Source organism: Gymnogyps californianus, chromosome 8, assembly GCF_018139145.2.
Source record: "Gymnogyps californianus isolate 813 chromosome 8, ASM1813914v2, whole genome shotgun sequence".
In the NCBI taxonomy this organism is placed as follows: Eukaryota; Metazoa; Chordata; class Aves; order Accipitriformes; family Cathartidae; genus Gymnogyps; species Gymnogyps californianus.
This window is the reverse complement of record NC_059478.1, coordinates 9,114,768-9,141,880: the sequence shown is the minus strand read 5'-3', so window position 1 is coordinate 9,141,880 and position 27,113 is coordinate 9,114,768. Positions and strand designations below refer to the sequence as shown.

Below are 27,113 nucleotides of genomic sequence, written 5' to 3'. Positions count from 1 at the left end.
CGGCTCCAGATCGTTCCATTGTGTGGTTAGGATCAGAGTCCCCGCAACTTCCAGTGATTAAGCAGTAGATTTCCCCATCCTGGAAGATTCTGTTAGTGACCCTTTGATGACATCTCTGCAGGCTTATTAAGGACAGTGACATTTTTGAGGGCAAGAATGTAATTACTGTTCTTAAGGAAAACATGGTTTAGAGTTTGATTCGCTTGGGAAATTTAGAAGGCCACTAGCATTTCCTCTCACTACTTTCTCTATTTGTTTCAAAGCACAAATGTCTCCTGATGTCAAAGTTTGCCAATTACATTTAATACAGCGCACATGCAATATCTTACAGTATACTGCAGTAAAAAAATAGATATTAAGAAGTGATTCTGGTTATTATTTGTTAGAGCAAGAGTGATGCTGACCCTATGGAAATCAATGGCAAAGCCTTTACCAGCTTCAATAGGACCAGAATTTCACTTTGTAAATTTCTGCTTCAGTGCTGTAACACTTAAACCATAGAGCTTTAGGGAAACGTATTATTATGGATGTGAATTTCTGGTCCTACAAGCCAACATCTGCAATGAGCATTTAAGGATTTCTCAAGTTCTGCAAACAAATTTTCAGTGAAGTGATTAAGCCAAATTTAAATCAGAACTTTAGTTCTTTCTTTGTGTGAATGCTCAATGTGCTAGGAAAAAGCATATCTAAGTTGTGTTTTGCTTTTATTGGTAATAAGCCTGTGCTGTGTTACTTGTATTTGGGATAATATATTACTTTCAGGGAGCAAAAGATTATAATGTCTGGCTTTGACATTCTTGTGTAGCAGTAGTTTGCTGTGCTGCACACACAGTTCTGGCTATAGTTTGAATTTATTCAGAAAGCATGAGTGAGGCAGGTTCCAATTCACTGCACTCTTGATGCCATCTGCATCCTGCAGGCAAAACTGCATTATAAGAAGTTGGCTTCAGATGATGTTTCATAGCCAGAAATTCAGTCCTAATGTATACTTTTCTCCTATTTTATTCAATGAGTGGTCTTTACTGAACATGACGTTTTCTGCTGTTGACTTTGTCTGTGGATTTCCGTGGGCTGGGATGTATAATTTGGTCTTCCATTCAGATAAAATGCAATGATTAGACTCACATAATCCTGCTGCTCCTAAAGACACAGTAGCTAATTTGTATGTTTGAGTCCTGTGGGTTTGCAACTGCTGCAAGTTAACATGCAGATTTTAAAAAGATTTTACAAACTCCTCTTTCTCCTTGGGGAACCTGACCTTAGCTATTGAGAGGAAAAAATTACTTTATTCTAGGTTCCTAGGATTTTAAGATCTTGTCCTATACAGATGCTGAGAATAATTGAGGGTAAGGACATAGTATCCATGATAAAGTTGCCCATCCTTTTCAAAGCAGAGGTCACCCTTTAGCCTATCTTCTCTGTGAGGTCAACCTTTGCCTCCCTGGGAAAATGTGAGAAAGCAAACAGTGTGTGTGATTGTTCTTCAGCATGCCTTGAAGCTCGGCGAGCCAGCCTCTGTCAAATTATGGCTGCATTTGACTTTCAAATTTGAAAATCCATTATGGAAACCTCCTGTTTCCAAGTGTCGCTAGTGAAAACGAAGTCTGGCCTGCTGCATTCTTTGTTACAAAGTCCCTCTTTTCTGGCTAAACTGTGGATTTTCTCCATGTCAGAGAGAATCTTCTCCTCCCAAAGCCCTGGTGTCCCTGCTGTTGTGGTTTAACCCCAGCTGGCAACTAAGCACCACACAGCCGGTCGCTCAATCCCCCCCTTCTGGGATGGGGGAGAGAATCGGAAGAGTAGAAGTGAGAAAACTCATGGGTTGAGATAAAGACCGTTTAATAGGTAAAGCAACAGCCACGCACGCAAGCAAAGCAAAGCAAACCAAGGAATTCATTCACCACTTCCCATCAGCGGGCAAGTGTTCAGCCATCTCCAGGAAAGCAGGGCTCCATCATACGTATTGGTTACTTGGGAAGACAAACGCCATCACTCTGAATGTCCCCCCCTTCCTCCTCCTTCTTCCCCCAGCTTTATATGCTAAGTATGATGTCCTGTGGTATGGAATATCCCTTTGGTCAGTCAGGGTCAGCTGTCCCAGCTGTGTCCCCTCCCAGCTTCTTGTGCACCCCCAGCCTCCTCGCTGGTGGGGTGGGGTGAGCAGCAGAAGAGGCCTTGACTCTGTGTAAGCACTGCTCAGCAATAACAAAAACATCTCTGCATTATCAACACTGTTTTCAGCACAAATCCAAAACATAGTCCCATACTAGCTACTACGAAGAAAATTAAGACTATCCCAGCCAAAATCAGCACACCTATAAAAACAGTGAAACAAGCTTTCTTTTTGGTCTTTCTCAAACTGTCATCCTTCCTGGTGCGGAATATTTCTGGTAGGTGGGGAGCAGGGGAGAGCTGACTGTCAAAGGGACTGGGAGGTGATGGGGAGAAGGGTTCTCTGTGGTCTTCTGGATATTCAGCTGGGGAAGACGTTGCTTTTGGTAACATCTTAGAGCTGTTCTTGCTTAGTCTAAAAACCTCCAGAGAGAAATTTAATAATCTAAAATTAAGTCTAAAAATGTATGTTGGTCTATAGAGCACAAATGGCCTTACCTTAATCCTGGGATTATCAAAATATATGCGTATGAGAACAACACAGCTCCAAGTTTAAGTAATAGGAAGCCCAAAAGAAGTTTTTTTAGGTTTGCAGCTGAAGGCCAGCAATTCTTTAATTTCTGTCAACGCCTTGCAGTATTTTCCAGCAAAGCCTCCGATTGCTTCGTTATTTCTCACTGTTGTTACTCTGCAATGTCTAGAAGTTTTGTTCCTGTGTGAGAACATACTTTCAAGAGTAAAGAAGCAGAGAGCTATGTGTGTGCTTCAGAGGGGCAGCATCCAGGCAAGCAGGCTGAGTGAAGGAGGAAGAAAAGGAGCCAGGCAATGAGACACCTTGGATGAGTAGTGAGTGGAAGCCAAAGAGGAGCAGCCAGCAAGTACCAGCTGCGGTGTAGCCTCTTCTGGGCAGCAGCTGCTTGGCTCAGCCAGACGCAAACAGCGGCTAGGAGGAACCAGAACAAGAATGCAAAATGCGTTTCTGAGAAGGGAGGTAATGCCTGTCGCATCAAGTGGGGTTTTGTTTCCTTTGGAAAAGTCTGTTCTGTTCCTAGCTCTCCAAGACATTTTGGAAGCAAAGTCTTAGTCACTCTGATTTTTATCTCCTTGGGTCCCCTTCAACCCGGCTGTCCTCCGAATAAAATTGAGAATGAATGTGGTGTTGAGGACAGATGTATAAGCAGAGACAGAAAAGTCACTTGAATATGTCTGGCATGGAGCAAAAGCTACTCTTTGAGTTTTGTGTGTATAGTCTTGATTTGTTTGTCTTCTGTATGGTTGCTGGAACTTCATGAATCATATTAATGCCGTCACTGAACTTCTTTCAGCCTTACATGTCCTAGGCCTAACTAATACTTTGTTATTTTTAAACTAGTATTTGGAAGGACAACATACACTGTAGATAATTATAGTGAAAATAAAACATACTGCAAAAAATGGCTCCAAAACCCAAACTGGTTGCAAACAGACGTGACCAGTAATAGTATACATGTATTTAAAATGTGCTGCATGCTTGACAGACAAAGAGCTGTGGGCAAGAAATAGAGGAAGATTGTTGGTTTTGGAAAGCCTCTGTAAAAGACCCACTGCTTATGAAATTGGTGTGGACATAGGCTTGAGAAGTGTAACTGGGAAGTGTGCGAGGAAGATGTGATTATAAAGTGGGAATTGTCTCGGTAAAGGAAGCAACAGCAGTATGTCACTTATTAAGACCAGAGAACAGACAATTGCTGACAACGAAGTGAGCAGGAACACAAGTTTATCCACAAACAAGTAATGTGCATTCAAGTAGAGCAGGCAGTGGAAATGCAGCTCTGAAGCAGTTCCTTTCCTTCAGGAAATAACCCAAGTTTAATAATGCATTAATCATACTTTAATAATGCCAGATAATAATGCTTTTTTCTTTAGTGATAGCATGGTATTCATTTTGGCTCAGATTATTCTGAACAGTTCCCAGAAGGGAATGATGGGCTCTTGCTTATGATCTGTAGCAGTATTTAATTATGGAATCGATGCTGACCGAGCCCTAACTGTATAAAGACATAAATGATACCTTCAACTCTGGAGCTGCAGTAGCCAGTAAGGCATTGACTTGTGTTTGGTAGGAATGAGCTTCTGCATGAAAAAATGACCTTCACGATATTTCATTTGCCTTGAATGATAGTATACGCAGAGAGCACTTTGAAATAACCGTGCTTATTTTCTTAGTTAGACTTCACACTTTCACAGCTTCAGATTACTGATTTTTTTCTGTTCATTTTCAGTTTTTGTATCTGACAGTCCTAGACAGAGTCTTTATAAAAGTAAAATGTGCAGAATTGAGATGTTCTTGGTTTCATGAGGTAGTGTTTGTGTCCACAATAGAAATCCTACCTTTTAGCGAATGTTAATCATTATAGTATTACATTTGAGAGCGTTATTTAAAATCTTAGGCACACCTTTAGAGTTAATTCTGGTCAGATGAAGTTATTTGCTTTGAGTTGGAATTAATCCTTTTGCCAGATTTTTAGCTGGACAGCACACAAAGCTTATTTTATGAAGTAAGAGCCCAGGTGCTATTATGAGTGTGTGCAGATTATCGTCACCTCCCACTGGACCAAACAGAACACTTGAGGCTTCCAGGTTTTATTTTTAAATCACTTACACTCCTAGGACAAGAAGTGTGATAAAATTAACTGTACATTTTTATCTTTAAATGGGTTTTGAAACTTGTAACTGGCTTTAAAACTGTTTGAGAGTGGAACATAAAACTTGTTTTCTGCTTCTGGGACTCATGGTTGCTTGTGGCCTATCTACCGGGATGGCTAGTGGAAAGACGGAGTAGTAGCTGCAGAAATTCACTTGCTTCTCATAAAGGGCTAGGAAATGTTGTGAGACTCTTTGGCACCTAAATCTCCTCTCTATGAACCCTAGAAAGCAGTAGGGCCTTTTCCCCCGGGTGCAGTCTTTTCTTCACTGTGTTTTATCACAGTATTGGGATGGGTCTGTTGCCGAAGTGTATGCTCTATGGCTAAACGCTCTTTTAGAGAGTCCTATATAGGTGTGTTCTACCTGTGTCCATAGCAGCTTCTCACCACTTAATTCTTTTAAAATATACTTCCATACCAGCTCCCAGTATGGTGGACTTTCGTTTCTGATATTTAAAGCAGAGAGATGGGTCTGAGAATGCGATAATTTTGCTTCATGCCTGGTATGGCTTGCTCCTCACCGTGTAGTTGGATGAACTCCAGTTTTGCCAGCATAGCTGATGGAAGCTGTCCGGCTTTGGGTCAGTGATTAAGAATTTGGAATGTCTTGGGCTAAGCTGAGAGATCTTTCATGCTGGAAACCACTGTTCAGGAAAGCCTCTTTGTGTTTTGATTGCAAATGTTAAAATGTGCCTGTGAATAATTCTGGCACTCGAAAATACTTCTCATCAAGAGAAGGCAAAGCTATGCGGGAGGGGCACATGAACAACTCGAACAGCATGTGCACCACGAGAGTCCTAGGTAGAAATGACCTATCTGTTAAATCCCACGGGCCACTGCCCTTGGAGTTTGGTTAGCAAAGCTGCACTAAGCATTGCATTGCATAAGTGATTATTATTGTTCCTTGGTTTCGTGACTATCCAAAATAAGGTTTGAAGTGTCAGCTATCTCAAAGAGAGGTGATAGCCAATATGAGGAAAACAGTCTAAGCTGTGCTCAGACCGAGAGCTCACTCTATGCAAGGAAGGTACACAGGCTGCCTTCTCTTGATCTAAGTCCAGCCAGGCTCCTATGTATTAAACAATACTCTCCTCTGAGACTCTAGAAGTGGACATGCCCAAGCTGTTCCTCATTGATGGTTCCTCCCCTGAAGCCTTGGCCAGTGTGGAGGTTCCTGGGTTGAGTCACTTGTTAGCATCTGGGAGGCCCCTGTTTAATCTCCTTTGCAGGACACCAGCGCAGAGCTCTCCTCCTTTCTAAGAACAGTCCTGAGTGCTCGGACCTGGAGTTTTGCATCAGGATCAGGAACTCAGTAGGTAATCACTGGGCAGGTGACTACTGGAAAACGAGGTTGAAAAGGAACCATTTTGCTCTCTCAGGTAGTCTGGGGCCAGCATCTCCAGAAGGGTATCTCCTTGACATCAGGGAAATACACCATGGGTTTCTCTTTGCTTTTGCTAAACCATCTGTTTGGTATTTGCTTACCAGCTGTAAGCTGTAACTCTCCGGCAGGCAACCAAGGTGCTGCATACAATCTAGGCAAGAAGTTTCCTAACTTCTCAAGCTCAGTTTCCAACGTGCCAACATAGAGAAAAGTGTACAAAAATAAAACGGGACATAAACATGCTGTCATTTGGAGAAAAAGGACAGAAGCAGCAGTTTTCTTGGTGTAGAATTTTGACAAAATCAGTTAATTGTGGCTCTAGGAGAATAAGAGAAAGTGTAAAGAACTGCATTTACACAAGCAGAAAGGAACTCTTTAGGTTCAGGCTAAACACAGAGGTGATACTACAAATGCTAAAAAAGGAGTGTTAAGCCAGCTGGGTAAACTGTTGCAGTGTCGTGACAGGTTATTTCCGTTTCAGTGTAGAGTTTGTTAGTGTCAGTTTGGTAGGGCAGTCCAGGATGAGGATTTTACCCACAGCATGCGACTTGTCAAAAGGATGTAACAAATGCATGTAAAAAGTGTGTATGTACCTCAGCCTCATTATCTTGCACATGTGTGTCTGTAAACAGGAGAGTATGGCTGCAGACCTTGTCAGGGAGAACAGCCTGATGTCCTGTATGTTCTCAAATAATTAGTGTTTAATTCCCTACAGCACTCCTATCCCTCCTCTGCTCTCCTGGCAGTTATAACCATCGTTGTCCATTATCCTCCTCTTCAGGAGGATAGGGATTAGGACCTCTTCACGTGGATCAAAACTGATAGCCCTTATGACTTACATAGTCTCTCCAAATCTCAATAGTTGATTTAAGAATTTATCTGTTTGCTTGTAAAAGTCACTTCCAGTAACTTAATTGTCATAGGAAATAGACACCTAAGAACAAGACTGATCTGGATTAAAAGAAGGAAAATAAACCCAGAACCCTGGACCTCGGCTATGGCACCTTTTGTCCGATTCTGTTCCAAACCACCTTTATCTACTTGCAGTGCTTTTTCTGTTTGAAAACATCCTGACAAAGCCTTGATGCAGCTGCTTTGGCTTGCATGAAATTACAATATTGAATCTGACCCATCAAACGATGCATTGCTGTGCTCCTTGTCTAAGTTTCCCTCCCAGTAACGGCATGTGCAGTTGTTATAGGGCTGTGTGCGCTTTTGGTATGCTTTTAAACAGATTTCTGTGTGATCAGAGGGAGAAAGGGAAATGATCTGCAGCTCTGGGACTGCCTGGAGTTCACGTTGCCTTTGTGCAGGTCAGGGGTAGCTCTGCAGAGCCAGGAGAGGTTCAGAGGGCAAGAGGGAATGGAAATGAAAGGGAGCACATCCACCAAGATGAAGTAGCCTCAGGCTCTTGCTCTTCTGTATACCCTTGCATTGCGGGCTTGATTAGGTATTTTCATTGATGAGTTGGGGTAATAGAGAGAATAGAGACTACACATATTAAATTAGTTAATGACAAGCTGAGTGGTCCTCCAGCTGTGTTGGAGGAGAGGATTAGGCGTTAGTGCCTTCAGGGTGCTCAGTACCTCTCTCATAGTTTGCAGAAATTGTGGTGAGTCCAAGATGTTCAATCTTTTGTGTAGAATTAAAACCACTACAGTAGTAAGAAAAAGAGGGGGGGATTCATATGGGCGCATAGTTCAGATGATTAAAAAAGTGTCCATGCAATTGATGCTATCCACATAGTAAAATCAGTTATTTTGCTATAGTATTTGTCGCCTCAGCGTGTAAGAGTACAGTGATGTACTTACTTGTCTAAAAACCTTCATGCGTCATTCTTCACATCTTTATTCTATGATTAGAATTCCAGTAGAACCTTTCTTTGACCTGAAAGTCCCCTGTATTTTGAAACAGTTAGAAAAGCTGGAAACTCCGGTGGCTTTGTGAAATGTTGTCAATGGGGCATTTAATTTTTAAAACCCACATTTATGGAAACATGGCTTCTGTGGTTCTCTGATATGGTTGCATCATACTTTGCAGGATATTGGCAGAAAATGTTGAAATTAGCTTGAGACTTCTTGTTTCACAAGCAAAATGTACATCATTAGAATACTTGAAGGCAAAAGCATTTATTGTAGTTCTAGATGTTTAAGTTAGTGGCACATGTCAAGTGCACAGATAAAGGCAGAGAACTGCACCCATTCATTTCTGTTTGGTATCACTGGCACCATCTCCCTGTACGCCAGAGCTTCTAAATAATCCTTAATGAAAAGGATTTTGTAAAAATCCACTAACAGTCTTGTGCAGTATTGCCATTTTGTTTTTCACTTGCTAACAATTGTGCTCAAACTGTGAATGTTCACAAAATCATAGGAGTGTTTGCTGGACGGACCTCTGCAGGTCTCTAGTCCGAAGCGGGACTATTGTCAGCACTAGATCAGATCAGCTGTGGCTTGGTCTGGCCAAGTCTTGGGACCTTCCAAGGATAGGGAGACCCTCCACCTCTGTGGTGACCCGTTGCAGGGCTGCACCACCTAGCAGGGAAAGAATCTGAATGTCCCAAACCACCGCACGTGGCTGTGGCACCTTGGCATGTCATCCGGCACTACGGAGTTTGGCTCCGTTGTCTCTGTAACTCCTTTCAAGTAGTTGTAGGTTGCTCCTAGATTGGCCCCCTCCTCTCCTCTTCAGCAGACTGAACCAGCCCAGCTCGCTTCATCTCTCTTCACAGACCATGTGCCCCAGGCCCTGACCATCTTGATAGCCTCTGCTGACCCCTCTTCAGTTTCCCCACATCCATCTTTGCCTGGGAGAAGAGAAGGGAACCCAAAACTTTACATGGTATTCCAGCTATGGTCTCACCAATGCTGAACAGAAGGTGACTAAACTTTCCTCCATGCCCTGGCTACACTCCCCAAATTTGGCTTAGGTTTGCTTGATTTGCAGTGTTCCTCTAATACTTCTGTTTTTCTTCCTTAACTTCTTTGCACCTGGGTTTTTTTCTTAAACCGTTTCACAGACTGCTGTTGCTGCTTTACAGACTACCAAGCACCACAAATTCTCAAGCACCGCACAAGGCTCCTTCTCAACTTAATGGAGGCAGAAAAGCTCCTCTCTGTTTTTCCCACCTATCCCAAGCATCTACCATTGCATAGACTGAATTTCCTTCCGGAGGTGCCTCTCTCCTTCTGTAGATTTTAAAGGGAGCCTAGACAACTCTGTCAGACAGCTAAAGCTGAAAAAAATTAATCTCACCCTAAGTGGGGAGATGAAAGGCTTCTATTTGCTCAAGCCATTATGTTTCAAATGTGGTTGAGAGTTGGCAAGTACTGATAGAAGAAAACATATTGCTCTCCAGGAAGAGAGACAGGCCCAGCCTGAAAGCTATGGCCTGATGTGTCTTTTGAGTAGCGTGCAAGCAAGCATCTCTCTACATTTTTATCTTCCCGAAGCTGACCTTTCAGTCTCTTTAATCCAATCTGGTGCCTGTGATCTTGCTAATTCAATTGCTGTGGCAGACAGGCAGTTACTTACATGCAGTCACGAGATGGACAAGGAGTGTGATGTTCCTGCACCAGTTTACACCCTTGTTTATCCTTTATCAGTCAGGCTTCAGACCAGGACCCAACTAAACTATTGTTGTCACAAGAGGAAGCTTTTTCTAAGGAAACTGCCATTTTGGTCACGAAAAGTGCGTAGTGCTTTGCCTCCATCACAGTGCTGTAAGTTTTGATGGCTTGTATGAGTTCCCACAGCACTGTAGTCAAAAAAAAAAAGAGCGCTGTGCTCTCACACTGTTCAAAATTGGATGATTTCCTTCTCTTCCCTAGCCACATGAGCAGCTTCCAGGATTTTTTTTAGGGTAAAGACCAGTGAGCCAATTAAACAGTTTACCACCACCAGAAAGGAGAGTTCCTGTTGTCAGTGTTTCCTTGGTTGTGTATGCTCTTGTCAGATCCCTCCGCGAGCCATTGTACCGTGTTGGCAGAAAAACAGCCCGAAGAGTTCAGGGGATTCCCAGGAGAGTCTGACAATTGCCAGAGGTTGGCAGGGAAGGTGCAAGGGCTGAGGGAGGGAGAAGGAACCCTCCCGTTTCTGGTGGCCATGGGCGGTCAGATTGCTCAGCCACCTGTAGGATATGCCCAGCCATTCTGAAGTGCACTTTTGTAAGGTAGGTTGGGGGTGATTAAGGAAGAGTCCTCAACATTAGGCATCCAAGATCCTTTTTGCCACCAAGTATGAGTTAATCATGTAACTTATTTATGCCTTTTAAGACCATTTTCCTTCTTGTTTTGGTTTGAGGTTTTCTTTTTCGGGGGAAAAAAGTTAAATGTTTATAGACGTTTTTCCCCTTACAAAATGAAGTCTGTTTCTAGAACTGATTTACGTCTTCTTCAGCAACACTAGAAATTCAAACAGAGCAGGCGCTTGGCAACAAAACTGGACTCAGAATTGAGATTTAGAAGTGAAACTTAGCTACAAATGTGAAGAGAAGGAAGCTCATCAGGCTGGGATACATACGAGTTATGCAAACCAACAGGCAAAAAAATGAAAGGAAACTTCATCTTCATACTCTCTTGTTTTAACTGAGATTATTACTAACAGAGGTGACAACTTCTTTAACATTATTATATCGAATATCTCTTTAATTAGAAGAAATTATGAATAGTTGATGAATCTGTAGCCATACAGATGTCCTGGGATCTGCAGAATGAGAAACATCTTTCCAACAAGCATCTGTAATGCAATACACATTGCACAGATTAAAATGCTGCCGTCAAATTTGGATTCAGCCCACTGCATCTTGATCTTAAAACCTTGTTGTCTCTGAACCGACATTTTGGGAAAAACAAAAGGCAGCTTGGATTTGGAGCACCAGCCCTGGCCCAAGTGTGCCAGACCACCGTCCAGCCATCGGCGGGCTAGGAACTTTGCCTGTCCCTGCTGCCAAGATGTACAGAGACCCACCCAAGTCTGAGCTGAAGTCATTGCAGAGCTCTGGGTAAATCTAGGGGATTCAGGCAAAAATGCAGTCTCGCTGCTGACTGAGAAGAGCATTTGTTTCCTTGTTATCTGGTTGTGTTTCTTTCTGTATCTCTCATGTTGCTTTATTATTGTGGTTTTGACAGTGGCATTTGCATTGTGGGAAGTTATATTTATATAAAGGCATGCTTTTATTCAACTTTGGCAGAATGGGGAAGGAGGGGTAAACCATTTTCTGTAGTGAAATCAGAGGAGGGAAAATGATAGATCAGTAGAGAAGGAAGAGCACCCATTTCTTTAGGTTCCTTAGAGAGATGCTCCTAAAGCCACTTTACCCAGCAGGTACTAACAATGCAAACGAGACCTAAATTTTTAAAACCAGGTCAAAGGCAGTTTACTGAAACTACTGCCTGTATTTATAAAACACCTTTCTGCCTGTGACCTAAAACATCATTTCTTGGAACTGCTGGAAGGTGATACCTCCATCTCAGTGAAGAGGTATTACCCTCGGAGAGGTTAAGAGGTATATTCAGGTACCTTGAGCATATAAGGCTAAAGGATGGGGGCAGGAGGAGATCCCCAGAGACTTAACTCATGGTCAGTTGCTTTTTTCAGAAAGTTGAGGGATAACAAATATTTCTAACAGAGAGTTTCCAGTCCTGATGTATGTCTGTGTAGCTGATTCAGCGTCCACAATTAGGAAAGATTTGTTGCTAATTTCCTGTACATCTTCTGCACTCTCAGAAGCAGCATCTCTCTGGCTGCAGATTAGAATCAGGCTGCCACTGTCTGCTCTTGGGCAGTCAAAGGCAAACAGCGGCAAGCTGCGGCTGTCCCAGCAGGGAGAATAGAGAGGAGCGCCCTCTGCTACTGAGCTTTGGCTTTCACTGGTTTTGGCCTAGAGTTTAATCCAGAGTATTACTTTATTCTCTCCTGTCATTAGCCTTAAAAGCTATTTCTGGTTTTTGCCACTCATTGCTTCCAATTTTTTTGTTTCGTCCTCCACATGCATTACCCTCCCCAGTGAATATATTGCCAGCAAGTTAGCAACAATCACAGATCAGCGGATAGACCAGGAAAGGGAGAAAGTTACAGTGACTGTGAGATGTAAGTTGCTGTTGGCCAAATGTCATTTTATTCCCTCAAACCAGATTTTAATCCAGTACCTGATATCCTGGCTGCAAAGGACATATATCTTCTTTTTGCAGGCACTAAAATATGTTTTAAGATAAATCCCATGCTAGGTGTTCAGCTCAAGAATGCATCTGCTCACGTTCAGCATTTGGGCTAATGAACAGTTTGGTCCTTTTGTACAGTATGACGGACCGGCTGCATACTTTTTAGAATAATTAGCGGCTTCTGTAAAATGGAGTTTTGCAGTCTGGCAGTATTTTTATCTAAAACTTTAAATGTATATTCAGCTGTGCACCAGTAATAAATATAATTGTTCTTTTCATGAGAACATCTTTTGGATCCATTTTATAAAAGTTGCCTTTCAGACTGAATCCTGCATCTGTGTTCAAATTCCGGCTGTTTGGCTCTTTGGCTGAGCTGTCCAAGACGATGAGTCTGCTGCACTGACAACAGCAGGTGATCTACTTCTTGCCTTGCAGCTATCTTGCATAGTGTGGAGATTCAATGGGAGATTTCAATAAATTATTTCTGTTGCTGCAGAAGGCAAGAAGACAGTAATTTCAAACCAGGGCTTGAGCCGTATGTGTTGTAGGATTGAACACACTATGATCAAATTAATTGCCTTGATTTAAAAAAGGTTGAAGTCTGGACTCTACTTGACAGTTGTTTCGGGTTAGGATTTTAAAGTTCTCTTGCATTCCCGACTACCTGCATGTGTGGGCATTTTTGCTCAGTAAGAAAGGATGCTTTCTTCTGCTTTGAAAGGAAATTGTTTTGTCAGGAGAGTGTTCAGTCACAGACTGTGTGGCATTTCATGGACTTCTGTAGCTATTCCTAAACATTTCTCATGTGTACGTAGCCCTGATTGCTATCAACATCTTTCTCATATGGTCTTTTCATGAGTGCTCTGCAAGTTAGTAAGACAGGGAAAGGATAAGGTAGAAGTATAATCTTGACAGACTCTTCCAAATTTGAGGCAAGGTCCTTATGGATCTTAGAAATGCTGATTAGAAGAGCCCTCCAGTCTAACCTCCTGTGTGAAGGAAGGTTGTTGCCGACACTGCGTGAGGTTGGCTGTGGCATTGTCAAGTGGGCTCTGAAGACCCCTAAGGATGGAGATCTCACCACAAAGTGAGATCAAAGTGTTGTAGCACTTCACTGTCCTTTGAACTCAGTCAGAAGAGAAAGCAGAGGACAGCCGTATTAGCAAACAGATTTTGAACCGCAGTGTTATGTTGATCCAGCATTTGGAGAAAGCCTGACATAAATTTCTTTTCACCCATCCAGCTTCTGTTTCATGGGGAATCTGATCTAGAGAGAAATCAGGATTTAGGGTCTAGTCCATCTCATGATACTGGATCCAAGGAGCGTGCCCATGAAACCACGTCATTTTTGGGCATTGGTTGGCTCTCTGCGTATGTGGCAGGGCTGCAAAGGCAGAACAGCGGAAAAAAGGTGTTTGTTGGTAATAACATTCCCCACTCCAGTTTGTGTTGTGTGCGCTCTTTTGGGGCAGAGTCTCTAGCTGGGCAGTAATTCTGGGAATCCAGAATTTGTCTTATGTAGAAGACCTGAGGTCTTGCAAGCAAATATAGAAACTTTGGGTTAACATTTTGTCAGAGAAGCAAAGAATCTGGATTATATCCTTTTTGGTTTTACTGGACCTTATTCACATGCCCTACCTAAATTACATGTTTTTGCAATTACAGATTGCAGTTGCAAAACTAATAGCCTGCAGATGCTATGCAAAAGCAGAGCTCTGCTGCAGTGAATTAGGGGAGGAGGGGAATTTCTTTTTATGGGTAGTAGTAATAAAACAATTAATTCCTTTTGGGTCTTACAACTTTGTAAAATCTACAAAGATAACTGACAGACTCAACTGGGAGTTACAGATGAACTGCATTTCTGTGCTTATATAGCCCATGGGAAGGACAGAAAATGGCAGAGAAACATCATTTTCAAATAATTTGGAGCAAACTTTTTTTAATTTTATGATGCTAGTTTGATTGAGAGAGCCTTTAGAAGAAAATCTGATCCTTATCAAACATAATAGGAGGAACTTGTCCACCAGTACAAGCTGGGATTTATTTTTTTGACTTCACAGAAGCTCAGAACTGAGTCGGCTATTCATATAGACATATCTTTTCCAGTTTATCTTGAAACTCAACTAATTTCCACAAATAACACACACAAATTATCAAAGCATTTTTAAGTACTTAAAAACCTTCCTATACGATTTTAACCAAAACTGTTTACTTAAACATAGAATTCCGTTCTTCACATCCTCTTACTTTGCGTTTAGGAATTTTTTTTTAATCTGCTGCCAAACCAAAATTACATCATAGCAAATGCATGCATTGTTCTTTACTTTGGGGCCTTGCAAAGCAGTTCTGCAGACAAATTTAATTGGCTGGATTTCTGTCCAGTCTCTGTCCTATGCACTCCTTGTTCACATGGCCTTTCTTTTTCTTCCCTATACAAAGGAAAAAAAGACAAAACTACAAGGAAGAGTACGTTTATGGTAGAAATAAAATCCAAATGGGGTGCCTTCACGTCACTCTCCATTGCAATCGGACTGGCTTTGCTGTGCCTCATGGTGTGCCTAATTAACATATGTACATGCAAGCTTCTGCTAACTGTGATTTCGTGGAGTATTCCCTGTTCACAGGGGAAGGCTGATGGTATTTAGTGCCTCTTATTTAGGATGTGTTGTAAGTCAAAAGTGAGATTCAAAAAGCTTGGATGGAAATGAGGCAGGTTCATCTTGGGTTATTCCATAATGAGGGATTTGCAGAGGGATGGGGAGCTTGAGAATAGCCAGTCATTTTGCAGCTGGTGTCACTTTGTTAACAGGATGAAGATGGACGTTTCAGTAGGATGGAAGGTTAGCGGGCCTATCTTCTGGAAGTGTGCTTATATTCGGATTCCTGAAGGGAGACAGGATTCCTTTTCAGAGGCCACTGGGTAGATTCTGCTGTTTGACTAATAGATACCTAATTACCGGCGTGTTTCAGTGTTATCTTAAGGCATAACTCCTCCTCTTTGGCCTTGGAAGTTGAATAAGGGGATTGTAAACCATAAAAACAGAAAAACTGAATAGTATATCAGTTTTTTCCATCTTTATATGACACCTGCTTTACAGCTGCCTTTGGTGCATCTAAGTAATATTTTGCATTATAGTCTGTTGTGTATTAGAAAGTTGTTGTGTTGGTCTTCTCAAACCTTGATGGAGTAATGAGATTCTCTTGCATTTTTATTCTTGCTTTCTCAATTGTACCCTTGATCTTCTACCTAGAGGGAACTGAGTAGGATACCAAATGAAACAAAGGGCAGCAAATTAAGCCAGGAGGACGTGGGTTCAAGCCAAGGAAAGGAAGTGATTCATACAGTAGAAGTAGACTTGTGGAACTTCTTGCCAAAATGCATTCTAGATGCAATAAGTTCACATGTATTCAAGGGAGGACTGGGAAAGTTCATGGAAGAGAAATCTATTAATAGCTACTAAATATATAGAAGTCACATCTTTGTTAGAAAATCCCTAAAACAGTAATTGAAAATGGTTGGTGGCTGGAAGACAGGTAGGGGGAAGTGTCTTATCTATACACACTGCTTGTTTCCATCTTAGCAAGATCAGCTGGCTTTCCTTGGAGTTAGAGGAGGACAGCATCAGCTCTCAGGCAGTGGCAGGAATGCCCAGCCCTGGACAGGCGGGAAGAGGAAATCAGGAACAGGTTCAGCAGCAGGAAAGCTTAATTTACCTCAAGTCATTGTGAAACTGGGTCCTCTGCTTTTACATCTGGAGAGATTTTTTTGTTCTAAAATAGAATCATATGGTGACTGCTGTTATGTCTTGGATCCTTTGGGAGTCAAGAGCTACTGGAGAGATAATCTGAATAAATGTCTAAGCCTGAGTCACTTGCAGTCCATTTAAAAATCTAAACTAGGTCACTTTAATATGGCCTTTGTATTTTAGGTTCCTTTTGGTCTTTAAGGCAATGTAACATAAATTCAATCCAAAGGGAGAAAGGACAAAAAGTAGTTCTTGCTTTACTGATGTTTGCTGTCTCCGTTTGTGAACTGTTCACAGCAGTTGACACAGTTGTGACACAGTTCACAGCAGGTCTCTGCATCCTTAGTATTCTCCATAACTTTTTTAGTTCTTAATCCAGAAGAGGTCCTTTGCCACTGGTTCTCCTTTACGCTGAGAAAATGCTTCGTGCTGACCTCCAAAGCTGAGCCCTGCTCATAGACAAGCAGCAGTGCTGCCATTCAAGGGAATGGAGGAAACTCCTCCAAAGGAGGCTTGTGACAGAGTGAATTTTCCATTCCTCTGAGGTCTCTGGGATTTTCACAAGGCTCTCTGACTCACAGCGAGGTGCTTTCCAGTTAGTTTAGTTTTGGAGCCCAGGCCATATCACATCTGGCAGTAGCAGAGTTGACAATAAAAGGCACTAAAGACTTCTTCATTAAAAGGTCTCTCATGTGGGAACTAAACTGGATAGCAACTCCCTCTTCTTCAGGGACAGTGACCAGAAAGTGTTCCAGAGTGCAGTTAGGTGTTATTTATAAAAATTTGTCTGGGAATGTCAGAAAGGTGTAATCTTACACTACAGGGCATTTTATTGACTGTGGGATTGAGCTATTTCTGGTAAAACGCTTAAATAAAAAGCATATCTCATCACTTCATTGCTGTGTGCAAAGTATAGGCTGTAAAAACCACCTGTGCATAGAAACACTGGGATTGGAGCAGCATTGGTGTGAATAGGAGCACTTTTGGCAAAAATAAAAGCAGTAAAAGAAACTCTATTCCCACCACTTCTGGGAGCTTTCCTGTTATGGGACAGTCCTCCCCCCCCCCCCCCCCCCCCCCCCCAAATAGGCTTAAAACTTAGAAAAGTAATTAAATTCTATGATTGGCATTGGGACTTGAATTCTCAATTACAAACTCTCTTCTTTAAGTATGCTGCAAAATCAAACTGTGTTAATATATGCTAGCTAACCTCAAGTTTAATATATGCAGAACTGGTACTCTCTCAAATTAAGTTAAATGGTTATTGTTAAACCCAAAGTAGTAAAGCTACTGTGGCCTCCCAGGGTGGGCTGTCAAGAGCCGGTGCAGAGAGGCTGAGACCTTGTGAATTTTTATTGCGGATTTTCTGTGGGTTCCTTGCAGTCATTATCCCATCTTTCACTCACTCCCGTACTCATCTTTGCATGTCATGGATTCCCTGTAAGGATCCATGATGGGGTGCATAAATCCGCTTGGATTTATAAGATCTGCCTTTAAAAAAAAAAGAAAAAAAGAAAAAAAGACACATCAACTTTAAAAACAAGGCAGCTTTACAGTTCATGGTATAATGAGCAAGTATTGTGGCTATGAGTCACAGTTTGTGTAGAGGTTTTTTTAACTGGTTTCCTCTATTTTTTCTGCTCTTAAAACCATCACCATGCTTTTCAGATATAAAGGTCAGACTGAAATGGTAGCATAGCGGCAGTTTCAGAGGCACCCTCCCCTCTGCAGTTACTGCCCTGTTTAACGTCCACTGATAGCAAAAGCAATGTCGCAGGAACTTCTGGCATTTTCAGATGGACCAGTGCTGTATCCAGTATGGTGTATCCTCAGGACACCATATGGTTGCCGTCACCCAGCCGAATCAATAGTGAAATTATACAGCCATTTCCTCTACAAATTTGTGAACTTTCATACACGTCGTCTTCGAACTGACAGAGGAAACCAGAAACAGATATGCCAAGACCTGATTCTCATTTACACCATGATCTGTGCTATGTGCTTTGCAGTGTCAGGAACTGCTGGGGTAAACGAGAATCAGCCCCTAGGCCATGAGTGCATTGCAGGAAGTTCTCTTCCCTGGAGAACAGCCTCCTTTTGTGTCCAGAGAGCTGCTGAAGTTCAGCCCTGGCTGTCCTGAGAATGAAGTTCCAGCTTCACAGGTACCGTTTGCCGGTTAGGAGTCGCATGCCAAAGGCTGCAGTGCTGCTCAGTGCAGGTTCGGTGGCCTGTGTAGGAGATCAGGACAGAAGCATCCCATCTCTGGCAACAGCCAGACAGCCTGAAACAATTATTTTGAAATTTTCAAAAAGTGTGAAATCTGTGGTTTATGAAAGAAAAGCTGGCTCATTGGCTCTGTCAGCCCAGGGTTTTAAAAAGTCCAGCTTCTCAGAGGACCTGTACAGGGCAATCTCTGAAGTGCATGCAGCTTTTTGGGCCTGTGAAAGCACATTTTTGTTTCACACTCTTTGTATGGCCGAAAGCATACCTCTAAAGAAGGTCCAGTGTCATCTTACTGACCTGAAATCCCTCAAGATGTTCAGAAGAAATAAGTTTGAAAAACAATACATGGATTTGATGCAATTTTTTATGGTCAAAAACCCACTTGCTTTCTATCTGCTTCATCTTGAGATCACTAGGTGTAGTCGGATAATTAATAGATAAGCTTTTAAGCTGTCAGGACATGTTGAACACTACCGAAAGTAGTGCTGTTAAAGAAAAATGGTATCCCCAGCAGCTTTGGGAAGCTGCCAGCACTTCAGTGGGATGTGGGAAGCTCCTCAGCCTGTATTGGCAGTGGTTGTAATGCAGTCCTAGAATCACAGCGTGAAGATTCAGGCTGGAAGAGATTGAGGCACAATTCCCTGGGAGACCTCTTAGTCATAAACAGAGATGAAAAAGTGCCCAGCTACAGTGTTTGTTTACTGTGAGAAGTCTTCTGAAGCTGCCTGGACAGAGTACCCTTTGGCATGCCGAGGCGCCTGGCTCTATGTGCCCGCTCTGCTCTGGCAACTGTCTTTGTTAGTTGCAATATTCTAGCACATAGCTGGTCTCCAAGGCAATGGTAAAGATCAAATCTCCTCATCAAGGCAAATTACGAGAACAGCACATTAAGGTTTTCCTTTGGCATTTTAATCCAGTCTCCTTGGAGCTTTTATTCCTGTAAAGTAACAAATGTCACCTGTTTTCGAAAAGATTATCCTTAGTTCGTCAGAGATGGATCTCTTAATGAAGAGCGGGGCTCATTCGGATGTCTTGACAAAGTCTTTGTGAGAAGTGAGATAGGGGCTGTCTTGCAGGAGTGGAGTCACGGCTCCCACATGGATCTCATCTGTACTTTGCAGAGTACATGCTCCAAACCAGTGGGAAGGGTCAGAGGCATGGCTTGCCCTTCAATAGCATGACAAACAGTGTTTACGTAGGCAGATGTGCTAAATACACTGTAACAAAGCACATTTAAATCAAGTTACGTTAATTATTTTCTAGTAGGTAATGCTTTTGCTCAAGACACTAGAAAAGGCTTTTGAAAAATACTTACCTGTACCTAAGCACAGCAGCTAAGAAGGTAAGAAAAATCTAGGGGAATTGATTTGACAGATAAGTAGCTTCAGGGGTAGGAGGAAAGATGGCTCATGCTGAGAGTGCAGAGCCTTGGCGGGTTTGGAAATCTGTTCCTTTGTATCCCGTGTCACTCGGGTATCCCTCAAATGCATGCACGTCTCCTCTAAACGTTCCCCATAGCACTGGTAATATTTTCCTCCATCACGGGCATGCTGCAAGGATTAATTCCTTCATGTTTCTTTCAAACACACAGAAATGGAGGAGAAGCTCCGCAGGTTGCCTGTAGCGAGGTGGCATACTGCTCCCTGGGGAAGTGTCTGTTGCTGGGTGCAGCGTTGCTGATGGGACATGCATTGCAAAAGCCAAAACAAGCAATATTGCCAATTCTAATCATTTAAAAGCCAAGAGTCAGGCTTATGAAATGATGATAGTTTAAAAAAAAAAAAAAATCAAAAAGACCCTCGAGTAGCATGTTTTCTCTCTGTTTAATGGAACTTCATGGTGTGCAGTGATGATGTTTTGTTTATGTCCTTTAACTATGAGAGTTACAAACAATTTTTTTTTTTTTTTTAAATGAAAGCTAAGATGCCCGCAAGTTTTCATGCATCTAGGTAGTAGGGACTTTCAGAAGCAAACCACATGTCATAAGACTTGGGCTGAAGGTGCAGGAGCAGCCAGTTTTGGAATATTCTAGCACAGTGGAACAGGATTTCCATTGCCAGTTGACTGTGGGGGTTAGAGATACATGAGGCTCCAAAGCTTAATCCCTGTTAGAGCCCTGACAACACTGATCTTATGTAAGAAGCCTTAAAATCTTTATTGCAGTTCAATGTGTTGTTGAGTCCAGAAGCAGATCAGCAGGCACTGAAATAGCCAGCAGAGTAAAAAGATTCAGTGAGGAATTTCACTCTGTAGAGGCACCTAATTTCTAAATGTTTACAACTCTGGTTAATTATATTCTAATTATATTCTAATTATATAGAGCCGTGAATGTTTTGTGGTGGCAAGGACTTAATAAATGTGATTATTAATCAGAAGTTTAACAAGTAACAGCTTCAGATTTTATCCCCAGGAAAAACTGTGTTTCTGTATCCCAATTTATTAAATTAAGGTAATGCATTTGTGGCTGGATTTTTAGTATCTATATATATTTATCTATCTGTCCATCTCATCTGGCTTCAATATCACTGAACTGTAGAGATGATCAAAAGCAAAATGAGAATGGTAAAGCTAGGGTCTCATTTGAAATATTGTCTTTCCAGGCTGATATTTTTCCAGTCATTCTGCCAGCAGTCTCAGGTCTGCGTCGTGTATTTAAATTGTCATCTCATCTAAGTGTAAATCTTGGCTCAAGCCAAGGCTGTCTGTTGTTGGGTAATAGTTGTGATTTATTCTGCCTCTGGTTTACGTTCATGCTCATGGGCCAAATGCTGACTTGTAAGGTTTGCTTTTATTCATTTTCAGTTTTATACCATGTGTTAATATCACAAACAGCATTTTGATTTTAGATATTTTTGTCTAGTGTTTAAAATTAGGGATGAGTAATAGCATCACACACCCCTCTGGGATGCAATTCAGCATACTTTAGAACAGGATAGGACAGGAGGAAATATTTTGCATGTTAGAAATACATTCAAACAGTGTTTCTAAATGTCTAATTTCTTCCTAATCACTAATCTGTACACTCATTTATGTTGCATATAAAAAATTAGGTATTGCTTTCAAATAAAAGTTGTGGGCTATTTGAAGACTTTTTGGCTCGAGAATGTTGTAGGTAGCTAAACCGTAGGCAAAATATTTATGATACTCTGCAGCATACCCACTGCTACCTTTGCCTTCAATGTAGAATGAGGATAGTTATGAAACTTTGCAAGTTAGGACTGATTGTCAGGGGGACACTCCTGCATATAACAGATAAAGATAATTAGGGAGATAGATAAATTTCCCTAATTCCAGATTTTAAAAAATGGCTTTTTGTAGTAGAGATGGGCAGTATCCAACTTCCAGACAATCTGTGTATCTTGCACGTTAGCTCCTGGTAGCAGTTTGGACTGAGAGCTGACTGGTTTTTTTATGTCTGTCTTCTCCAAAGTTGGTGTTGAAACACTGAGGAGTTGTGCAGCAACTCTAAAGCACATCTGGATGCACAAATGCGAGTGGAAATGACTTCATTGTCTCACTGTCTGCTGTAGGAGCAGAAGGCTCTGGGTCTCCCCTCCCACACTGTTCAAACTGCTCCAGTAAAACGGAGGAGTAGCAGGTGAATTGATACACGAACGTACCACTTTGCTGTGTAGTTTTAGGAGACATTTCAGAGTCTGGAAACTAAGGGGAAGTTAATGTCTTGGGTAGCAGAGCAGCTTCATCGAAAATGGTTCCATATGCACCTTGTTTCAGATCCAGTGAGTTGATCTTGTCAAGTTGTGCGTGGAGGGATTGCTAGTAACAGTGCACAGATAATAGGTATCAAAGGTTTTATCTTATCAGTTTCTGTCCCTAACAGGATTTTGTGTGGCTTAGCAGGATGTGTTGGGCCTACCATGATTTATGTAAAATAAGTTCACTTCACTAGGTTAGACTGAATTATAATATTGGCATTTTATGTGTCTGTCCTCCTTCTTATATTCCTTTGGTTTTCCATGTCTGTAATTGTGGTCTAGAAAACAATGCTCCTTATGTTTCTCTGAGGCAGGGAGAGAAGATTGTTTGGGTGGGATTCATTTAATACAGCTTCAGGTGTTTGGACGTTGGTTGACCGGTCTGAACTAGACCTCATTCTCATGAGAGTCACTGGAGAGCAGCAGACTTCTCTGGAGCTCCTGTCATCTCCAAAGGCTATCTTAGTGTAGAGCGAAATACCTGCTGGAGTTGCCCACTTCAATTGACTGATCTAGCAGAAAATTACTTGGTTTTTTTGTTTTAAGCCAGAATTATGAGGAAGGAGAGCAGGTAGTGGTGAACTGCTTGTTTCTTCTTTGCAGCTCTTGAAACATCATTCACAGAAGTCTAAAATTAGTTGGAATTAAATCTAACTCCTGGTATTTAAAAAAAAAAAAAAAGGCTTCTAGGTGAGGCAGAACTAAGAAACGTGAACTTTACATCTCATTTTCAATGCAAGGTTTAGAATAAAGTATTGTTTTCCAGCAAATCAGTTTGGTGGAATCTGAACCTACTCAGCAGTATTAGTGCATAGTTTGGCTGCATTGTAGTCATGGAAACACAATTTGTTAACTTCAGAGTCAGTCTGAGCCAAGTCTTTGAATTTAACCATGATGGAGGAGATGCAGAGCTTGTAAAGGCCAAGTCTGAGGTATTTGCACTGCCTCTGTAGGTTACCATAGGACTCTGATGAGAAGTTAGTACTGCCAGTGTCTGTCCTGTGGACTGCAAAAAGAGAATCATGGGATCATCAAAATGGGTAGAGAAAACCTCAGGTGGTGCCTAGCCCAACTTTCTCCTTAAAGTGGAACCGTTACCAACAATAGATAAGGGCAGCCATGGCTTTGTATAGCTGAGCCTTGGAAAGCTCCAAGATCCCCTAGCTCTCTGCTGACCTGTTCCAGGATTGCACCACACTCTAGGTGAAAAACTGCTTCTGAATGTCCAACCTGAACCTCCCGTGGTGCAGCCAAGAAAGGTAATGGTACAGGAGGTACCTGAGGAATTTTTCTTATTTTGTTGCTATCCAGAAGTTTGGCATTTCTGTCATGACACTGCTGTTCGTTTCTATAGCGGTACTCCAATTGTAAAGTCTTTGTGATAGTTCTTAATATATTTTATACATACAGTAAATAAAGTTGCCATTATAAGCAAAACTAAGCCAGTGTCAATTAATGTACCAATCTTCAGATATGTTAGCAAAAAATAGTAGTTACTTGTAATGATTCACAGGTGATCATCTATGCAGTACTTGTGTTTTGCTAGGTTAATGATGTTGTGGACTCTCAGAATCATTGAAGAAGAAAAAAAAACCAGGATAAACATTTTTTTAAGCGATGTTAAAAATAGTTGTCAAATCATGACAAGGACATTGTTACAAAATGTAGTTTTAATGGACTTCTTATCTTTGGCCTGTTCCCTTGGGAACATCGAATTTCAAGGACAGTTTTTCTGTAAAGTTCATTGTCTTACTGAGTGTTGTCTTAATCTCAGTGGTTCAAAAATGAAATGGGAATTACATATGTAGTCTAAGAATTATACCACAGTGGTTTTATAATTTTGGTACCAAGATGTTTTTAATTACAGTCATTTATTGAAGTAATGTTTTTTTCTCATAGTCAGTCATTTGGTTTTTTGGGGGATTTTTTGGTGGAAAAAAAAGAGTGCTATTTCTGCAATGTATCTACAGAATGTCTTGATATATTTAACACCTAACTTTGTGTGTAACTCAGTTCCCTGAATCTTAGACATAACAATGTAGTGTTTAGATATTAAAATGGGGAAAATACAGTTACCCTGACATTAGGAAGTTAACAACTGTGTCCTGAAGGAAGTCTAATTCAGTCTGCCAAAAAGATAACCTTGGCCAAAAGCATGGGATGTTTGTGTGCCTGTTCTTACCCTTAAGCAGGGAGCTGAAAAGCTGCATGTAGAGTTTCTGAGTGCTGAGTTTGTAAAATATCGTGGGAGTTTTACAAATAGGAAAGCATGAAATGAGATGAGAGCATCAAACTTGCTTCTGGTTTTTAACCATGTGAGATAGATGCTGGCTCTTGAAAAGTGAAAGGCAGCTGTTCAGATCTGATTTTAGGATGGTTGCAAAAACTTCTTAATGCGTTGGTCTCCACATGTTTGACGTGGTGGCACCTGCCAGCTTTCGTTCTTCTCAGAGACACTGGGAGTGAATTTGGCATTGCTGGGATTGGGAGGGGGGCAAACACAGGGGCTGGGAACATAAACCGTTCCATTAATTCTTTAGGACCTGGAAAAGATACTTAGTGATTGGCAGGTTTTTGTTTCACTTAGAGCCTGGGACAGAAATTTAAACTGAATTTGTCAATTATATAAACACAGTCTTTTGTTCCTAATTACTAAGAGAGAGCAAATATACTTCCCTCACAATGCCCACTGTGTACTGACGTGGTGCAGTGAAGCAACCTTCTGTCAGGGAAGCTAAGCTTTGAAAGGCATGGGAAGCTTCCCTTGTCTTTAGTAGTCTTTCTTTGGTCCATCTAGATCAGCATAGCACAATAATATGGGAGATGCCTGGACTGGCGCTTTATGTTCTGTTACTTCTGTTGATAAGGGAAGAACCGTATTTTCCCAGGCTGCAAGTTGAGCAATTTGAGTTCAGCAACAGAAAAAAATCTGAAGAAAGGCTTCATTTTTCCATGCAGGTCAGGTCCATATCCAGAGCGTCTCCTGCAGATGCAGCTTCCACTGCTAAAACCCAGGGTAGTTAGTTTGAACGCTGCTGTCTTACAGCAGCACCCAGCCACCTCACAGTTGCGATAAGCTACTAAAACATGGCTTTGCCATCAAACTTCCATGGTAGGTTTTGTCAGCAGAGCTCCTATTTCATACCCCGTCACAACCCTGACTGATACAGTCCTACTGCACGAGGCATGTGGTGTAGGGCTTGACATAGATATAGCAAGATGACATTTATATATAAAGCAGACAGCACTGCAAGTAAAGGCTCCAATTCAGCAAAGCCCTTAACCACATGTTTAAATATCACTGAAGTCAAGTTAAATTACTTTAATCATATACATAAGTACTCTGTTGAATGAGGGCCTAATAGTAGTTTCCATCTCTTTCCACATGATCAAGGCTTTTTCATATTCTGCTGCATGCGATAGGGATTTCTTCTCGGTTACACAGCACGAGCAATTGCTGTGACTTTTGGAAGACTCCCTCAACAATTTGAATTTGCTAAGCTGTTGTAAATAGTTTTATGTGGAATGCCTGTAAGACAGAATGGAAAGGAATTTTCCCAGCTCTGTACTTCCAGGGTAGATTTAACACATCTTTTCCCCTATTTTCCAGGACCACCTGTTATTGCCAGCCACCACACATAACAAGACCAGAAGACCAAAGATGTCTATAGTGTTGCCAGCTGTAAACATCAATGGTAAGTCCAAAACATGAAAGAGAACGATAGGAGACTAATTTCAAAGAGTTGTGCCTGACTTGTACGTGGAAACCAAACTTAGACCAAATGTCTTTCGTTATAGCTTTGAAAAAGAAGTCAGACTGGTGATTACTAGGCCTTAGTTGCCAGGGTCCCCGCTGGAGCTGGGGTGCTGGCAAATCACCAGTGCCTGGTCACCGAGACTGTAACGAGAGGCTGCGTGACTTGGCCAGCAGTTCTGCAGTATCTCATTCTAGCGCCTTCAAGGACAGGGGTGGTGCCATCCAGTCCCAGTGATTTATACACAGCTGATTAAGGGTTACTTGAATGTGATCTAGCTTCTCTAACTTCGTGGCTACAAAGATCCCATCGAGTGTGGAGACTGTCCTCATCCTCTCATTTGGGTTCCTCCTACGCCTGCTTAGCAGGGCACATTCCTTGGCCTTACTGGTTTGTTAGGGTGCTGACTGCCTTCCATCGGCTTCCTCAGCTGTTTAGCACTCTGTTATACAACACTCAGTGTGAGTGGGACCTCTCAGCACTGCATGGTCAGGATTAATAATAATCATGTTACAGTGCTGCAGGACAGCAGAGAAAACAGTTTTGCACTAGGGGCACAGGCTTATTAGCGAACAGAAATGTTCTTGATCTGTATTTTAATCCCACATGAGAGACAGGACATGGACTGTATAAATATACCATTAATTCATATGGTGAGGATCTGCCAAGTTAGGACATGTTTGGGGCACGGGGCCACTGTCACAGTCATCAAATGCATCGTGAACCCTGTAACAGTATAAACTTTACTTTCTGAATATCTGTGCACATAGTGCTTTTTTAAAACTTATGTGTTTTACAGTACAAGTGAATCATAAACCCAAATGTTTTTGTTAAATTCAAGCATGCCAAAAACATTATCTGATGATGCAAATTTCCATAAACTAAGGAAAAAAAAAAAATCAGTTCAGGTTTTCAACATTTTGATAATTACATTTTCCCATGCAGTAGAGTAAGTCGAGTGTGATAATCTATAACCAGCTATCTTAGGGGAATTTTTATTAGATGTGTCAGAATTATTTTTGGCATTTATCTGCCTGAAACTCCCTTTTCACATCCATTACAAAAATCCTTTTCTGGCTGAGCTGAATTATCACGTGCAAGTGGGCACTTTATCACTTGAAGAACAAACGCTATTTCTAAATTACAAAGTATTTCTTCTTAACATGCTACTGAGTCTTGTTTTACTTGAAATAACTTTTCAGTTGTTGGAGTAAATATAATTTGGAAAATACACATCAGAATCCAGTGACAAATCTTATCCTTCATTAATAAAGAAACATTGTGAAATTATAGTTACTTGAGTTCTTCGGGATTTTTCTTCAGAACATCAGC

The 27,113-nt window shown here is 41.5% G+C and overlaps 1 protein-coding gene across 1 annotated transcript in view; it reads left to right on the top strand.

The window, feature by feature from the left end:
- The window catches only part of ATF6 (activating transcription factor 6), an 81,856-nt gene that overhangs the window by 35,913 nt on the left and 18,830 nt on the right, over window positions 1-27,113 (top strand). Inside the window, exon 15 of the mRNA XM_050901099.1 lies at window positions 25,637-25,721. Within this exon, the coding sequence (XP_050757056.1) occupies window positions 25,637-25,721 (85 nt within the window). The remainder of the gene's footprint in view (window positions 1-25,636; window positions 25,722-27,113) is intronic.